The 18,771-nt window shown below is 35.0% G+C and overlaps 1 protein-coding gene across 5 annotated transcripts in view; it reads left to right on the top strand.

Moving 5' to 3' along the window:
• Nucleotides 1-18,771, top strand: part of PURG (purine rich element binding protein G) — a 64,354-nt gene that overhangs the window by 16,042 nt on the left and 29,541 nt on the right. The window contains exon 5 of one of the 5 annotated variants that reach the window (XR_012381148.1): nt 1,440-1,555. The exons of 3 other annotated variants lie outside the window; for them this stretch is intronic. Coding sequence is in view for 1 of the 2 variants with exons in the window: in XM_025886260.2 (XP_025742045.2) it covers nt 1,440-1,610 (171 nt within the window). In the remaining variant the exon portion in view is untranslated. Of the gene's footprint in view, nt 1-1,439; nt 1,966-18,771 lie in introns of those variants that run through there. One more of the 5 variants, XM_025886260.2, reaches the window with a different exon arrangement.

The raw sequence follows: 18,771 nt of genomic DNA, 5'->3' as shown, positions 1-18,771 counted from the left end.
TTGTTATAATTCTCACATGTAAAAAGATTTATATTTGCAGGGCACCTGCGTGGCTCAGTTGGTTAAGCCTCCAACTCTTGATCTCAGCTCAGGTCTTGATCTCAGAGTTGTGACTTCATGCCCCACGATGGGCTCCACACTGGGTGTGGTGCCTACTCAAAAAAAAAAAAAAAAAAGATTTACAATTGCAAAGCAATTTTGCTTATATTAAGCAATCCTTATAATCTTTGGGGGGCTGCAAATGAAATATATCTGGTCCTGGAAGCTTTCCTCTGAGTTACAAGGAAAGGTAACCTTTATTCCTTATGAGACCTAGGGGATTCCAGAGGGACACTTTTTGTATGTTTGTTTGTTTGTTTAAGGTTTGAGGTTAGAATTACCAGGGCAGTTAAGCTTAAATCATGGCATGTCTATAGATTTTTCCTATGTACATTCTAGAATTGTTTTCTCATTACTTATGTAGTAGATTGGAAATTTGTCTGGAATTTGGCAGAGTTAATGTTCACTAAATGCTTTCAAAATCTTTGCTGAGTCCAATATGAAACTTTACTTTTAAAGCAGCTTTATTAGAAATATAATTTGGGGGCCCCTAGGTGGCTCAGTCAGTTAAGTGTCCAACTCTTGGTTTTGGCTTAGGTCATGATCTCAGGGTCGTGAGATCGAGCCCCATGTTGGCCTCCGCCCTGGGCATGGAGCCTGCTTAAGAGTCTCTCTCTCTCTCTGCCCCACCCCCCCTTTAAAAAAAGAAAAGATATATAATTGGGGAGGATATAGGCATAAATAAAAATGCATTTTCTGCAAATGGAGTGTTTCAAACGCTCTTTTCAAAATCTTTGGCAGTAAGAAAAACCCAAACCCAAAAAATATTCTTAATACTCTATTTTTCAAAAGTTTTTTAATTTCTCTGCCTCTGTTATTAAAATTTTTAAGAAGTTAATAAAGCATTAAATCCTACAAGCAATACCCATCTAAATAAACGGAAATGCTATAATTATGAGTATTATGCCTATGATTTTTGACATAGAAAAAAATGTACCTTTTCTTGGCCTAAATTATCTTGGAACTAACACAAAAACTAGTTGATAGTGATTCTCGGATAATGGTAACTGAATCTTTCTTCATCTTATGAATTTAACAATTCATAATATGAATGTATATGACTTTTTCAGGCAAATGCTATTTATTTAGAACAATTTTAAATAATTTCATAATTTTTGTAGCACCCAGCTCTTTCTTTAATGATCTGCAAAGTACTGATAATATTTACTTCAAGGAAAATTCTTTAAAATTGAATCTCATTATTCCTTTGATCTCCATTATAAGATTAGAAATGTTTTCTCAATAAGAGGAATAATTTTTGAGTTGAAAATATTTAGTGAAAGAGTTGTAGTGTATCCAGTTCAGTGACATACTAAGAAATTACTCTTTTTCCTTTCCAGTGCCTGTCACTATTTAAGATCTTTCCTCATTGCTCACCATTATCACCCCTAAACCACAGAAATTCATCGAGTGCCAGCCATGCAATCCTCAGGGCACACACTGTCAGCCATCCAGAACTTAACCTCTCCTCTGTAGTCGCTAACATAAGCTCGGCACTAGTATTTTGCTAGTAAGACTCTTTATCTAATAACTTCAGGCTCAAAATTCCCCAAGTTCTGAGCCTTTTTTGACAGTTATGTACTTTATCAATTATAATATTAAATTTATCTCGAATAAAGAATGCTCATTTGATTTATGACTAAAGCTAGTTTGCATTATTGTTCTTTATGTATTATTAAACTATACTTCTGTTTAAGGAATCCTTTGAGTCATCAGGTTACTACGTGCAATTTGGTTTGTTGATCACCATTTGCTGTTTGAATGATTAAAAAAAAAAAAACAAATATTACACTTCATGATATACCAAGCTGGGATTCACACAGTACCTTCCATTAAAGTGATTTGCTTCTGACTTCAGAAATATTACCTAAGATCTACGTTTTTTTTTTAAAGATTTTATTTATTTATTTGAGAGAGAGAATGAGAGAGAGAGAGAGAGTTCATGAGAGGGGGGAAAGGTCAGAGGGAGAAGCAGACTCCCTGCTGAGCAGGGAGCCTGATGCGGGACTCGATCCTGGGACTCCAGGATCATGACCTGAGCCGAAGGCAGTCGCTTAACCAACTGAGCCACCCAGGCGCCCAGATCTACGTTTTATTTGTTGGAAATTTTCTACAGTTTATGTGGGAAAAAAATCAATCTTAGGTAAACACAGAATTTGGTTCTTAACATTAAATTTTCAGTAATTTAATTCTAAATGATTCATTTTTAATTTTGTTACAAAATAGCTACAGAATGAATGTGAATGCCAAATTACTCACTATATTTGTGCTATAATTAATAAAGCCCCCCAAAATGTACTGTGTATTATTCGGACTATTGTTGCAAGCATTCATGGAGTTTTAAGAATGCTAAGGTCTCGCCTTTTCCCTCCTGGTGGGTAGCAGGTGGGGTACAGAGGTAATGGTGCTGTGTTAGAAGCCTCAACTCTGTACCTTGTAGCTGGCCCTGGGGCAAGTCATTTAACCTCTTGCTTATTCATCAGTTGTGGGGATTGGATCACAATAGATGATAGGAACCTTTCAATATCTATATTCCTGGAGTCAGTGAAACTTCTCTTCCGTTACCTTCCGCTTCCTTCTGTGGCCTTTCCTCATTTTTCTTGGGGTGCTCTTTGTTTCTTCTGACATTTATTGACCATCCTATCCTTCTCGTCATTCTTCATACTTAGGGATGGTTGCTTTAGGAAAGTGTTTCAGTGTACTGTTCCCTCTGTCTAATTTGCCCGGTCCCCTTTTGTATTAAGTTTAAAACCAGAGACTGTTTCTTCCTCTTTTCTATTCCCCTCCATACCTAACACTGTGCTGATTATTTACATCATCTCTCTTCACTTAATCACCACTGTTCCCATTCCTGTTTTGCTTTGAAATCTTGTTGCTTCAGGATTACAGAACTTCACAGACAAATCAAAATGACACCAAGTGGGAATGAAAGCGATAATTTTAAAACCCAGTAAGAACTACTATGGCATTTTATTTCAAGGACTGACTCACAAATTAAGACACGGTAGAATATGGGATCTTTCATTTCCTGCGCATCCTAAATTTTACTTCAGAAATATTCTTTCCCTTGCATAATAGATCAGTGATCCTGTTCTATTTCCTCAGTGGCCATTGAGTGGCTACCCTGTGCCAAGCCTTATGCTAGGGACTAGAGATAAAATGATTTACAAAAGAAAAATATTCCACTGCCATTACCTTTAAGTATGCCATGTCGAAAGTTACTTGATTCAAAGCAGCTTTTGGAACCTAATCAAACTGTCATTTTTTCATTCAACAGATATTCATCTGATTATCTGCCACATACCAGGCAGTGCGTTGGTATATATGAGAAGTGTGTTTGAAGCTATTGATTATAAAATGCTAAATGTTATTTTCCCTTTAACAATTTAGCCTTTAAAATATGATTTAATTATCTACATTATCTACATTATTTAATTTAAATATGATATAATTATCTACATGTGTTATAATGCTCAAAATATATGTCACTGATGCAATTTAGAGAGTTACAGCAATACTGTTTTAAAAAATGATTCTGTCTTCTCCATTCCAAATCACCTTTGATGTCCTAGGATAAAAATAATGATTCTGTTTCATCTCATGGGACATCTTCATGTAACTACTGTATTCAAGTGGTAATGATTTCCTAAACTCTAAGTTGGAGATGATTGTGAAGCCCCATGCAGGCTCTTCATAAAAGACTGCTGTGGTTTCTGTGTGTGCTTGGGGATTGAGTTGGGGAGAGGTTGAGGAAGGCAAGGAGTAGTGACATCATATCAAATGTTTGCCCTCCCTGCTCTAGGCTTTTGTATTCATCCTCACTTTAATTTTATTTCACTCTCTTCGCACATAACAATATCTTCACAAACTCCTTTTCTCTCCATATGTCTGGATTTACAGAAATCCATCAGTGTTCTCAACTATGAATCTCACCGATATCTTAGCCAAATGCAATGAGCCTGATTCTACTGTTACTGTGTTAATAAATCAAAAGCTGTAACAATTTTCTGTAGATACGTTGCAAAGAACAGCCATTAATGGATAAATTCAGTTAGTTACTGATACAAAAGATTCATTTGTCCTGAAAGTTTTTCCATAACTGGAATTTGTAATCAAATTAAATGTAAAAAGAATATGGAATTTCAATTATAATAATTTACATATAATTTCACATATATTTCAAAGTTCCTTCACATATTGTATCTCATTTCATTCTGATAAAGATACTGATTTTGTTCATTATCTCTAACCTCACTTAACAGATGAAAAAAACAGGCCCAGGCAGGTTAAATGATTTGCTATAGATCACTTAGGAATCTAATAAAATATCAAGGTTTATGAAGCCCACTGCTCATTGCAGCCTTCATAATAACATTATAGAAATTTTAAATGGTAAACTTGAAATCAAAATTTGGTAAAATTAAGTACATGTTTTTACAGATAATTTAAATAGTTTTTTTAATTATAATTAAACAATATTGTAGTATATTAGTTTCAGGTATACAAGAGAGTGATTCAGTATTTTTATACATTACAAAATGATCACTACAATAGGTCTGGTTACCATCTGTCACTATACAAATTTATTACAATACTATTGACTATATTCCCTACGCTGTACATCACATCCCCGTAACGTGTTTATTTTATAACTGGAAGTTTGTACCTCTTAATTCCCTTCATGTTTTTCTCTCATCAGCCTGCCCCCTCTACCCTCTGGCAACCACCAGTTTGTTCCCTGTATCTATGAGTCTGTTTCTGTTTTGTTTTGTTTGTTCATTTGTTTTTTAGATTCCACATATAAGTGAGAGCATAGTCTTTCTGTGACTTATTTCACTTACCGTAACACCCTCCAGATCCATCTGTGTTGTCCCTGTCATTTGTATGTCTTGTTTGGGAAAATGTTCAGGTCCTCTGCCCATTTTTTAATCGGATTGTTCTTTGTTGTTGTTGTTGTTGTTGTTGTTATTGAGTTGTATGAGTTCTTTATATATTTTGGATATCAACCCCTTCACAGATATATCATTTGCAAGAATCTTCTCCCATTCAGTAGCATTTTTTTTTTCATTTTGCTGGTGGTTTCCTTCATTGTGCAAGTTTTTTAGTTTGATGTAGTTCAAATTATTTATCTTTGCTTTTGTCACCCTTGCGTAAGAAGACATATCCAAAAAACTATTGCTTAGACCAATGTCAAAGAGTATTGCATATGTTTTCTTCTAGGAATTTCATGATTTCAGGTCTTACATAAGTCTGTAATCCATTTTGAGTTATTTTGTACATGGTGTAAGAAAGTGGTCCAGTTTCATTCTGTTTGTATCTGTCCAGTTTTCCCAACACCATTTATTGAAGAAACTGTCTTTTCCTCATATTTTCTGTCTCCTTTGTTGTACATTAATTGACCATAAAAACATGGGTTTATTTCTGGGCTCTCTATTCTGTTCCGTTGATCTATGTGTCTGTTTTTATGCCAGTACCATGCTGTTTTGATTACTGCAGCTTTCTTGTATATCTTGAAATCTGGGATTATAAGACCTCCAGCTTTGTTCTTCTTTCTCAAGATTGCTTTGGCTCTTCAGTCTTTTGTGGTTCCATACAAATTTCAGAATTATTTGTTCTAGTTCCGTGAATTAAGCACATGTTTTTATAGCCAATTTAAATGTTGTTTTTTTTTTTTATGTGTTCTAGGCATTTTCCTGTTTTCATCACATCTTTGGGCTCAGTTCTGCACTCAATATACTGTGGGTTTTGGCCCTGGCAGAAGGCATATCAAATCATTATTTTGGTAATCAATATACACAAATCATTTGCCTAGATTCAGCCTTTTTTCCTCTAATTATTGAGTCTTTGGCCATCTCTACTCTTTAGTCTATTTCCTGAGCTCCCACCTTAGTGAATCTTCTAGAACTTGATCCTAATGACTAGAATACAGATCCTTTGCTGTCCTGTCATCACAAGTCTTATCATGGCAACTGCATTGCAGTGTAGCCTTCAAAAAGTGGGTTATTTAGAGAATTTAAGAAATAAAAATGCTTCATTTTCATAGTCAATTCAGTTAATAATTAAAAACCAACTAGAGAATTTTTTTCTTATGAGCAAGAGATAAATGACCACATAATAAGTTGGAAACAGGTTTTTTCAAAACCTATTTGAAAGGGATATTCTAAGTTTATATGAAATTAACTCAAGAACCTATAATATTCTTCATTTACATCATTATATGGTGATTATAGTTTTTATAGTTTAATTTATAGTTTATAGATGATAGTTGTTGTTGTTTGGTGTCCCTGCAGTGATTATAGTTGTTAACAATTAAGATTCTAAAGCATTGAAGTATTCTCATTCATACAAAATTTAATTGTACTCTCTATATTGCATTCAATCAATATTCAATAGGATTCAATTTCAGTAGGATTAAGAGTATTGTAGTTAAAGGTCTGTTGACTAGAAATTCCACTAAATAAATAACCTTGCTCCTGCAGTCCCAGTGAACAATGGCTTTGCAGCATCACTGAGGAGTTAGCAGGCTGAGCTCTACATTTTACGTGCAGATTGAATTTTTCTGGCCCTATATATCCATGGCCATAAAAGTTTCATATTGGCTCAATCTGCACAAATTACCGTAGTTATAAATATAAAAAGATCAATATGGCTGTCAAGAAGGAGCTTAGGGGCACCTGGGTTGCTCAGTCACTTAAGCCTCCAGCTCTTGATCTCAGCTCAGGTCTTGATCTCAGGGTCATGAATTCAAGCCCTGGTTGGGCTCCATGCTGGGTGTGAAGGAAAAAAAAGGGGGGGGGCACCTGGGTGGCTCAGTCCATTGAGCGAGGGTTGGACTCTTGGCTTTGGCTGGGGTCATGATCTCATGGGTCATGGGATTGAGCTCCGGGTTGGGCTCCGAGCTCAGGACAGAGTTTGCTTGAGATTCCCTCTACCCCTACCACCACTTGTGCTCTCTGTCTCTCTCTCAAATAAATAAATCTTTTAAAAAAGGTGGGGGGAACTTAATAGAAGTTCCACATTTGCTTTTTGCTATGAGAGGAATAAAACAACAATAACTTTAAACCATTCCCTCTACCCCCTTAAGTAATAGTAGTAATTTCAGCTGTATCTTTAGGTTCTGGGTTCCCCCAGAGTTATCAGGCAGTCTTAGTAGCCTTAGTACAGAATTATAAAGAACACAGACTTTGGTGTCAGCCAGTCCTGGGTTCAAGTCCAAATTCTGTCACTATTGTGAATAGTAGGTAAATTATATAACGTTATAAACTAATTGTGAGAATTTATTCAACCAGCATTCGGTTTATACCTATTAATTACTCTGTTCTGGGGCAATTGTCTTGGTCCAGAAGTTGTATCAATAACAAAACACGTAAGATTTCTTGCCCTCACAGAAGCTCTATTCAACCAGGATTCTCTTTAAAAAATTAAATGTGTTAAGATACATGAAGCTGTTAGCAAAGTTTCTGTCACATAATAAGCATTTAATAAATACTAATAACATCATTATTACTTCTTCCCAACCCATAACATGAACAGTTCCCCAGAAAGTATAACAAAATTATGCAAAATTGGAAAGGAGCCTCCTTTTCCCACAAGAACTCTCAGGTACAGCAGTAGCCAGGGAGTTGGGCTAGTCATAATCCCTTGAAGCTATTGTCAGTCAAAACTAAAAGCACACAACTGTGTAGGCAGAAATTTCTTGGACAGAAAACAAAAGGCACTAGCTTTTATGAAAGAAAAAAATTAAAAATTAGACACTTCATCAAAACTAAAATGTTCTGTTTATCAAAAGACACCGTTAAGAAAATGAATAAATTGTCCACAGACTGGGGAATATCAAAGCATATTTGTATTGCTGGAGAGAATCCAAACTGCTTCGTTTCCTTTTTTAAAAAGATGATCGTTAGACAGTTTGCATGATTTGGGGATCAATGACCCCACTACTAAAAGTATTATATTCACCTGTTTTACTTCGTAACTTGACAACATAAGATTTTCTTGTCTAAATCTGCCATCAACTTAATTTTTTTGCCCGAAGGAGTCTTTGGAGTCATTTAACACCTTCATTTTATAACAGATAGGAAAAATATTAAAGATAGCATGTGACTTGTTCATAATCATCTAACCAGTCATTTCAGAACTTGAACTAGGTTTCAGGAAGTGGTCCTTCCACTACTCACTTTCTACTTCTCTATTGCTTTGCTTGAAAATCAGTGGGAGATAGTATGTGGACTTGATTCAGGATATTTGTTTTCTCCTGTCAACTAGAACGGCTTTCACACTCATTTATTTTAAAGTTGAAAGCATTGCAAGATTATGGTTATGGGTCATTTTTGACGGAAAAAATAGCTTTTTGATAGTTAATACATGCTTTCACCCTTGGTTTCAGGATGATAAATTTAGTTACTGGCGCCAGTAAAGAGGCCCCTGCAGACCATCATCTTGATACTGAGCTTTTTCTCATTTCATATAATCTCGAGCTACAATTTCTATCTTCTAGCACTTGATATTCTGTTTATCTTTGGTACTTATGAACTTTTTTTTTAAGATTTTGTTTATTTATTTGACAGAGAGAGAGACACAGCAAGAAAGGGAACACAAGCAGGGGGAGTGGGAGAGGGAGAAGCAGGCTTCCCGCTGAGCAGGGAGTCCGATGCGGGGCTCGATCCCAGAACCCTGGGACCATGACCTGAACCAAAGGCAGACGCTTAATGACTGAGCCACCCAGGCGCCCCGGTACTTATGAACTTTTAAATCTATGTCTCAGAGATGTTTACGTGAAACATTTCACAAGTATCCACTCTATTAATTACGAAAGTTATTGTTCACTCTAGCGAAGCAAACAATGGCCTTTAGTGTCATTAACTGAGTTGGGGTTTTTTAAAGATTTTGTTTGTTTGTTTGTTTGTTTGTTTGAGGACAGGGGCGGAAGAAACACAGAGAGAAGGGCAAGCGGACTCCGTGCTGAGCGTGGAGCCCAATCCGATCTGAGGGTTAATCTCACAACCCCAAGATCATGACATGAGCAAAAATCAAGAGTCAGGCGCTCAAACGACTGAGCCACCCAGGCGCCCTTAATTGAGTTTTGATGTTTTTTTTATTTTTTTAAGATTTCATTTATTTATTTGAGAGAGTGAGTGAGAGAGAGAGAGAGAGAGAGAGAGAGAGCTGGAGTAGGGGGGAGTGGGAGAAGGAGAAGCAGGCCCCCCTCTGGGCAGGGAGCCCCACATGGGGCTCGATCCCAAGACCCTGGGATCATGACCCGAGCCAGACACCTAACGACTGAGCCACCCAGGCGCCCCTTTAACTGAGTTTTTAAAAGGAATGTTTTATAGCTAAAAAGTCTAGGTTATCTTCTATCAATTTGTTATGCTTTCACAATTGTGTTGATTTATATTTATGTGATTTTATGTCAACAAAAGCAGTAGAGAGCATTGCTTTCTTTTACTAAGTAAATGTCTATGCTTTTCCTTTTCAATCATACTGAATTTTTAATGTGCAGTAAGAAGCCACTATGTGAGGTAAGAAATGGTAATCAAGGGAAAGGAAAGCATTCATTCACTTTATCAACAAATACTCAATGGAGTTCCTCTCAGAGGCCAGCCATTATGCTAGGGAAATTGGTTAATTTTTTCATTTTTTTTCTGTCTAATCTCAGGTGAAGATCATGATGAGTAGTAAAGTTACGTATTTTAGATGTCGCTGTATGACGTGCAGATTTAAAACAACATAAACCCTTGGTGGGCTTGAATTGGAATTAAAAAAGAAAGAAGTTGGATAAATAATTATCTGGCTTTTGATTATAGTTTTAACTTTGCCCATGAATACTTGGCATTACTTGTACATAAATGCTATTCAGGGTATTACTACTTTCTTCTCAGAACTAATAGAATTCGTTCACTTAATTAATTTTAAAACTGTCATAGAGTGTAATAAGGTTCTTTCCGCAGGAAGCCGGGAATTCAGCGGTTCTTTTGATTCTGTTTATAACCTCTTTAAAGTTGATGAACACGTGGCCCCTTACATTTGAAGTGGCGAGGTAATCATAAATTAGGCCCCAAACACTGGCGTTCAAAATGGTTCTAAAATGTGATGGTCAATATATATGCTTGGATATGCACCAAAGTAGCCTAAGTAAAATCTTGCTTCCTTCCCACCTAAAGGTTTTACGTTCCTCAGTCTCCTTTAGAAACCAGTGGTATCCTACTGCACCCCCAGTGTTCACTCACCATTTGGGAAACCAAAAAGTGAGTGAAGACCATATTGCCATGATCACTTTTAAGTAGCATTTGAGCCAGTTTTTTTATTGATTTTTTTATGCCTTTATAAATTAGTATCTTCACAAGGATAAATTGAACTTAAAAATCCTTTCCTGTTCTAGGGTACTTTTTAAACATAAGGTGTTTTATTATCCTTTCTTAGAGCTGTTACATTTAGTATGGTTCATAAAGGAATTTGTCTTCTTTTTTTTTTCCAGCAATAAAAAAACCTGGTTTAGTTCAGTGCCCTGATATAAAAATCCACGTTCTCTGTAAAGTATTGGTCATGGATCCCATTCTAGGATATGTTGCTCTTTATGGGACAGTGTGAAGGCAGACATTTTGAAACGAAAAGAAAAATGCCACCCAGCTCTAATGCTTCAGCAAGAACATTGTGTTTAGTGGCAATGCTTTTGCACATGTTGTGTTAAGGTATAATTTACCTACAGTAAAATGCTCAAATCTTAATGCATCATTCAATCAGTTTGGACAGATATCAAGACACAGAACACTTTTCTCACCCCAGAAAATTTCTGTGTATCCCTTTCCAGTCAGCAGCCCCACTCTTTCCCCAATCCAGACCTCCAAAAGCAATCCCTGGTCCAATTTCTGTGACTACAGGTTAGTTTTGTCTATTCTGGAATTGTATATAAATGAACATGTATTTTCGGTATTTGGCTTTCTTTCACTCAACCTAATAATTTTGAGATCATCTATGTTGTTGACTTCATCAGTAGTTTCTTTCTGTTGCGGATAATACTTTTTTAAAAAACAGGCAAGGAATAATTAGATCTTCACTGAGCATCTTATATGACACGTGACTATTGTTAAATTCAGGGCAGCAAAAGTGCAGTAAGAATGGAGGGGACAAAATCCCCTTTAATATTAATATTAAGTGACAGTACTCCTAACATTCAAATGACCCTCCCACCTTAATTACTGTTGGATGCATCAAGAGGTACTGTTCTGGGAGATTCTATTAACAACAAAGATACTGGGCAACTGTACCCCAGCAGTCACAACGGCTGTGCTACTGTATTGTTTCCTTCCCTCTGGATGTCTGCTTTGACCTCAGAAAGCAAATGTGAAAAATAATTCCAGGTGAGGAGATACTTCTTATGGTATCTCCATAATCAAAGCATGCTGGAAGGAATGCTTTCATTGTTTATCAATATGGTGATGGCTCGGTAGTTTTATGCACTCTTAAAATTGTGTACCATAGACCTTATGAGCTCAGTTTTATCATTACAAACTCACTTTGATCCATAATTTATACAAATGGGAGGAGAGTAGATACAATGAAACTAACATCCCCAGATTGCATTTTTGGGTTTTTGGTGTTTTGGGTTTTTTTCTGAAAGTTCTAATTGAATTTACCTAAAAATTGCCATTTTAAGCAAAGATCCATTGAGATTTGGGAGCAGTAATAAATTTAAGTGAAGATTATACTGTGACTCTAGGGAGTCATAGTAAATTGTGTACCAACAGATCTAAAGGGTGAATTGTTACCGTCTGCTGTTGTCTCTTTCAAGAGGATTTTATTCTGACCGAAAAGGAGTCTGATTTTTGGCATAACTACGTGAAGGCGAGGACTGAGCTGGCCCTCGGCTGGTCCATCCCAATCCGTACTATTTCCACTTTTAAGATACTTAAATCAGAAGCTGCCGAACCACAGAGAGATTCCAGAACATTAACTCACACACCAACAGCACACACAACAAGCACTTTCTTAACTTTATGGGATGTCAGCGTGTCATTTTCAGTGTTTATACAATGATTCAGCAAGGGGGAAAATGACCATAAAGTAGTATGGTGCTTGTACTGGTCCTATGGAAAAAGGCACGCAAACGAATAAGAAGTTTTGCCAGGTTACTGAGAAAATATTAATAAAGTTTCAGATTATTCCCGTTCTGTGAATCCCTCTCATCTACTGATTTTCTCATTTCTTTCTGCCTTCCACTAAATACACCTTCCTTCTACCCTCTCGTACTTCTTTTTCTCCTTATGGTTCCTAAATTATTTTTACCGCATTCATATTTCATGCTAATAATTCCAAAGATGTTGAAATGATACTTCCCTTTAACACAACTTACTGTAGTGTAGAATTTGGCTTATGTCTTACTTCTCGTAAGTCTTAGTTCACATAAAAAAGCAGTTACATTTGAATCATCAAGAGACTCTCATTAGTCTCATTAGTATAATTTAACCTATATGGAGGACTTGCAGTGCTATCATACCAAGGCTCAAGGATCTATGTTCTAAACCATAAAGATGATTAACTGCTTTTGAGCAGTATGCCTGAATTCCCTCAGCAGTTCATCATCATTTTAGTTGGAGTAATTAATTTTAATTAACTGCCAATAATGTTTGTTGCCATGTGGAAAAATGAGAATATGGCCCTTGTTCCCGTTTGAGCATGAGTAATGATATCAGTTTAATTTTAGAAGGGTAAAGAGGTCTTAGGTTATGAAATAAAGTTATAAACCTGATTTCCCAGGGAGTACACTCTGCTTGAAGGGTTTTGAGAAGTCCCAGCTTAGCAAAAATTAAAGCTGATAGTAAATCATCTTTCTTCCTCCCACGTATTTAGGATTCTGGCTAATAAAAATTAGATTTTTCTCAAGAAACAAGAAAAGTCTCAAGTACACAATCTAACCTTACACCTAAAGGAGCTGGAAAAAGAACAGCAAATAAAGCCTAAATCCAGCAGGAGAAGAGAAATAGTAAAGATTAGAGCAGAAATCAATGACACAGGAATTAAAAAAAAAAAAAAGGAGAACAGATCAACGAAACTAGGAGCTGGTTCTTTGAAAGAATTAATAAGATCAATAAACCCCCAGCTAGACTTAACAAAAAAAAAAGAAAAGAGGAAGGACCCAAATGAAAATTAGATTTTGCTTCCTAGTTTTGGAATTAGTATTGTTTTTGTTGCTTCTCAGTCAAAATGTTTGAATTCATAGTCCTGTTTTTGTAAACATATACAGTAATTTAGAGATTCAAACTTAATATCATAGCCTTTTGTTTTTCCACTGCTGTGATTTAAAACAATAACTCTAATTTTTATAAGAAATAATTTCACCTCCTCTCTTTGAAGTTGGAAATGAGGTCATGAATTGTACTTATTTGTACTTAACTTAAGACTTCTTTAGGGGACAGGTTCATGCAAAGTAGCAGGATTAGGAGCAAACTCCTCACTACTAATTTTGCTGACAAGATGAAGTATTGTCAGCAAGGTAATATCCACACTATATGACATAATTTAAGTATATTTATTCAGGATTTAAAAGGCGTTACATGGTATTGTTGCAAAAGAAGGAGTAATGGTGGTTTAAAGAAAACTTTTAATATTCACAGTTGCCCAAGCGTTCCAAAACATCAAACTTTCCAAGTTTAACTATCCCTTTTTTAAAAAAAGTAAAATATACTTTGAATACTGTGTAGACTCTCATCTTATCAGAAGAGGAACCAGTCAACACAACATAGAATTTTAGAGCTGGAAAAGACTTTCGATATCATCTAGTTTAAACTTGACATTAACCTTGTTCACTAAAATTACTATCTTCTCAAGGATCTTAGCTTTCCTGCACTAATTTCCAGAAAATTAAAGAACCTCTAGTCCCCAATTCTTTTTGCTATATATGTCTGTCTTTTCAGTCCCTTCTGATAGTCTCCATATTCATGCTAATGATTGCAGCTGTGAGGATTTTCTTGATTCTTTATGCCTGAATTAGTTTAAGAATAGTCAATTCTGTGCAGAAACATAACTTTTAATTTAAATACTTGGCCAAAGGAAAGGTGAATAATGCAGTTTTAGGAGTAGTTGTAGTAATAGTTGAGTCTTAGTACTCTGGAGGACACATACCATAGGGTCTTTGCCATCAAGATTTAAGAGTGAATTACTCACTCTTAAATACAACCCTATTGTGTAAGAAGAGTAATACCACTTATGTTATTGTAGTGGAGAAGCAAGAGTGGGTAAGCATGGCTTTTCACTTGGAAGTTGAGGATGAGGGGCAGTATGTTGAGGTTCTTTGTTTCATTTTTTCAGTCCTATTTCTCATTCGACAAATCAACAGATATTTATTTCGCATACAGCACGAGCTAAACATTCTGATAGCTCTGGGTATACAGCAGACAACAAGATTGAGTCTTTGGCCTCAAGGGGCATACGTACGGTATACACACATAGCAGATGGCAATGTTAGACAAAAAACTGCCTACAGAACAGAGAAGATACATAGGATCTTGAAAACCCTGTATGGCGCCACCACCTCACAAGCCATTTATTAACTTTGCCCTCCTTGTGAAATGGGAAATAACTATTACAAGTAGTTGTTTGGCATTTTGGAAATGAAAAATGCTGTGCAAGAGCCGAGTCATAGAAAACAAGATTAAATTATATGGTAGGAATGGTTCTTATAGGTATGTCCAGTATTCATGTATAAATACTGGTCACTATAGGACCGCTACCAGGGAAAAGCTAAGTTAGGTAAGTGCAATTGCCTAGGTTTTGCCAAGACAAGAAAATACCTGTGTATATTGGCAAGAGTGATTATGCAATTTATATTACTTTGGGTAATGCAAGAACTAATATAGTTGGAATCTCACAAAGTATGGGGTTTCCACATGCCTACAGCTTCTATTAAGGGTCTTCTGCATTTCAATGTTTATTTTGAAGTATTTCTTTAACAATTTTTAAGCGCTGCCACTCCCCAAGATTGTTAATCTACCCACAAGCGATTATATTTTAATATTCAGAAACTACAAGAAGGTTCGTTAAATTTATATGGAATGAATATTTATCTTTATGTGATTAACCTATCAGTATATTGGGTTTGGGGGAGTCATTATCAGTGATTTATGATACCCGATTCCTTCCGATTTTACCTGTGTTTTTAAAGTTTGTTAACTCTCTTAGAGAACTAGGATACCAGTCTACATCCCATCCGCCATCCTCAGAAGATGAAGAATTTATCGGATTGGGCATCTCTTTCATATGCTTTTATATGGTCACATTCTTACACTGAACATTGAGATTCTCAAACTGTAGGAAAAAGAAGAGGTTCTTTTTTGATAGTCATTTAATGTTCCTTGACTATGAACCAATCTTAATTTTATTATTAGCATTTTTATGTTTTTGCCAGCATTTTCACCCTAATTAAATGAGGCACTACACCACAATGTTTAGCCTGTGGCATAACACAAGGCAGATGACCTGTCATTGAGAATCATAATCTTACCTTCTCTTTTTTCCTCTGAACGATATAATTTTTTTGGTCTCAGTTTATAATGACATACCTCTGTAGTTTAACTTCATCACATTCAAACAATAAAAATATGAAAAATTTAACCTTATATGCATGCCACTGATTTTTTTAAAAGCGTATTAGTATAATTATAACTTGGTAAAGAGATCTTATTTTTTACTGTCTTCCCTTGATGTAACAAATGTAATGATATGGAAGATTTCCATACAGTTGCTTATTATTTTATTTGTTCCATGTATCAGTGCTTTGGTTTCTAACATCCTTTTGTCCTTATCATATTATCTCTATACATTTCCATTTAGGATAAAAAGATAGAGCATGAAAATTAATAACCCATGCATCAGACCATTTTGCCATGCTTAATAGGAATGAGCAATTAAGGCTAGAAACCTCAGTGTTTAATGCTATTTTCAAAACTCAGTTATTCCATATATTGTCACTTCAGTGATTAAAGAGAGTAAGTATAATATGTAGTCAGATTAAAACAGGCTAACTAAACCAGTGTTAAAAAAAAAAAAAAACTATGGTGTCTGTGCATTGCATGACAGAGTACTACTAAAATTTGCCTAAATTCTCGTGATGTTTTCGGATATTATGGAAATGCTTTGGCTATATTTGGGTTTCAATGTTCATCATGACAAAGGTTCTAACAGTTATTTTTTAAAAATACACTATCCTGTTTTTAGAAAGTTATAACTCATCTTCCTGGTTACATTTGTGATAAGTTTGTGAAACTTTATGAAAAAGGTAAAACTTTATGTATACTTAGATTTTGAAAGGTAGCATCCTATGCATTTAAAAAGATTTTTTGGTAACTTGGCACTTTGGTAAAGGAATGTGCAATTATAAATGTTTATGCCATTTTGTTGTCTTTTTTTTTTTAATCACCAGAAATTACTCTTACTAGGCTTTAGATTGAAAACCAAACCCAATTTGAAGACTGGCACTTTTTCCTACCTGCAGTTCCTGTTTCTCTATGTGGAACATTTCATTTAAACCATTCTTTGCAATGAGTTTTCACTTTCCTCCTCCCTCCTAACCTCAAAAACCTTTAATTTAGGGAACATTTTAAATTAATCCAGTGGTAGTTAGATAAGCATTTTAGGTATCATGGACATTTAATCTGGTGCCTGACTTTAGTATTCTTCTGATAAAAATAGCTAACCTCCTGAAAAAGAATATTCAAACATTTTAATTAATTTGTATTGGTTATAATCAATTGAGTAAGTCGATGTCCATATAGTCATAATTTATCTTAAAATCGGGGGCTGCCAACATAACTAACTACACAGCATTGCTTAAAATACCCTCATATATTCCAAAGAGAAATGACAAGAAGAAATAGAATTCTGTATGATTATGGCTATTATATACACTTCTGTTAGGTTTCCAGTATTTTACTGTGATACACCCATGGGTCGTAGAAGCAAACTGAAAACAAATATAAATGCTTTAACATTGGATGTTGGCATACAGTACAGATTATGCATAAGCTATTGCAATAAAAAAAATACTCCTTGTGCCTGTATTTGAAGAATTTATCTTAGATTTTCTCTGGCCTTTTTTACTTAAGGCTGCACATCATTTAAATGTAGAGACAACAGAATATATGAATGAATGAAATGATGGCCCTGTTGGCCATGGGATAAATATTCTGTTGAATTTTTGGAGAGCATTGGCGGTTGTCTATTATGACACAAACTAGACTGTTCACAAGCCACCTGTGAGTCTTAAGTACAAATCACAGCATTTAGAAATACATCTTTCTTTTTCCTCGCAAAATGAGTTCAGACTTTATAATTCAGATTTATAATTTTAAACTGATGATTATAAAAAGTACCTAATATGAATTAAAAGATAAATGAAATAAGACCTATGAAAGAATGCTAATTAATAGCATAACCCTATATACTATCACACTTCTGATAATGTTAAGTTTCTTATAAAGCCTTAAAATATTTTAGTGAAAAATTAATTACCTAGAAATGAAGGCACTTTATTACCTTGAACTAGCTATTTGTCTGTATAGAATTTGTCTAAAATCCCAGAAAATATTCTTTATCCTTTTATAAATTTATCCTACTTATGTGTTTTTCTAAAGCTTCTTATAATAATTCAAACTATTTTAACTTAATAGAAAATTCTGTTACATGATAGAACCAATGAACAATTCAGAAATAAAACTCGAGAGTAACAAAAATGTGTGTGAGGACAGCAAAACTGTTAGTCTAAGTTAGTCTACAATCATTTGAGGTTAAAATGTAAAATTTGAAGGCTTTTTCATTGAATGATTTTCAGACAGCTTTATTTTTTAAATCTTATCTTTAATTGGTTCTACCTTGTGTTGAAATGTTGGTCAAATATAAGGGCAAGTGAAAGTAGTAAGCCAGCCTGTCATAACTCAGTTTTCTTTATTTGGGTTTTTTTTTTTAATGTAACCCTAAAACATTAAGAAATGAGTTTTGTTTCTTCTATGTTCAAGTCAGCCCTGCCTGGCAAATTCTCAAATTTAAATCAGTAATGTGGATGCGCAGCTCTGTAGCCGCTGTGCCCTCTTCAGAAAGTTAATAGTTGATTTACACAGGGATTTGATTCAGAAGAAAAGGCATAGGATCATTTTTTTTTTTCAAAAGTTAACTTTTTCCCGAAGTTCATTCTTACATCTTTCTGACATTTATAAAACATAGGCTAACTTTTATCCAAGAATGTTTTTTAACAGAAGAATATTTCACAGCAAACAAACTTTGCTTTCTTTTTTGTTTGGGGGCAGTTCACTTAATAAAAAAAACATTGGTCTATAATTACACTTATCTTTAGTTCTTTTTCTGTGGTGGCCATTTTTCTATCACTAGTTTTAAATGTTTTACTAAACGTAAATGCTGCTTCATGGACGCAGTTATCATTACATAGTACAGACAGAAGTCAAGTTTATTAGCAGTCTACTCTTACCAAGAAGAAACTAAAAATAAATTCCATGTCAGTTCTTTGGTTTGTATCTTGGTATCTTTTTTAAATACGATATATTAACCCAAAGGTGTGTTAATGTCATGGCATGAACAATCTTAAATGTAGATCTACTGAGTATTTTGTGATGCTGAGTAACAAATTTTTCTCAAATCTCTGTGATGCTAAGTATTTTCCTTAGGAGG

The sequence above is a fragment of the Callorhinus ursinus genome, unplaced genomic scaffold (genome assembly GCF_003265705.2).
Source record: "Callorhinus ursinus isolate GAN/ISIS: 27379988/994484 unplaced genomic scaffold, GSC_fseal_2.0 scaffold17, whole genome shotgun sequence".
NCBI classification, from domain to species: Eukaryota; Metazoa; Chordata; class Mammalia; order Carnivora; family Otariidae; genus Callorhinus; species Callorhinus ursinus.
Note: the sequence above shows the minus strand (reverse complement) of the source record. Positions and strands in the feature narration are given on the sequence as shown.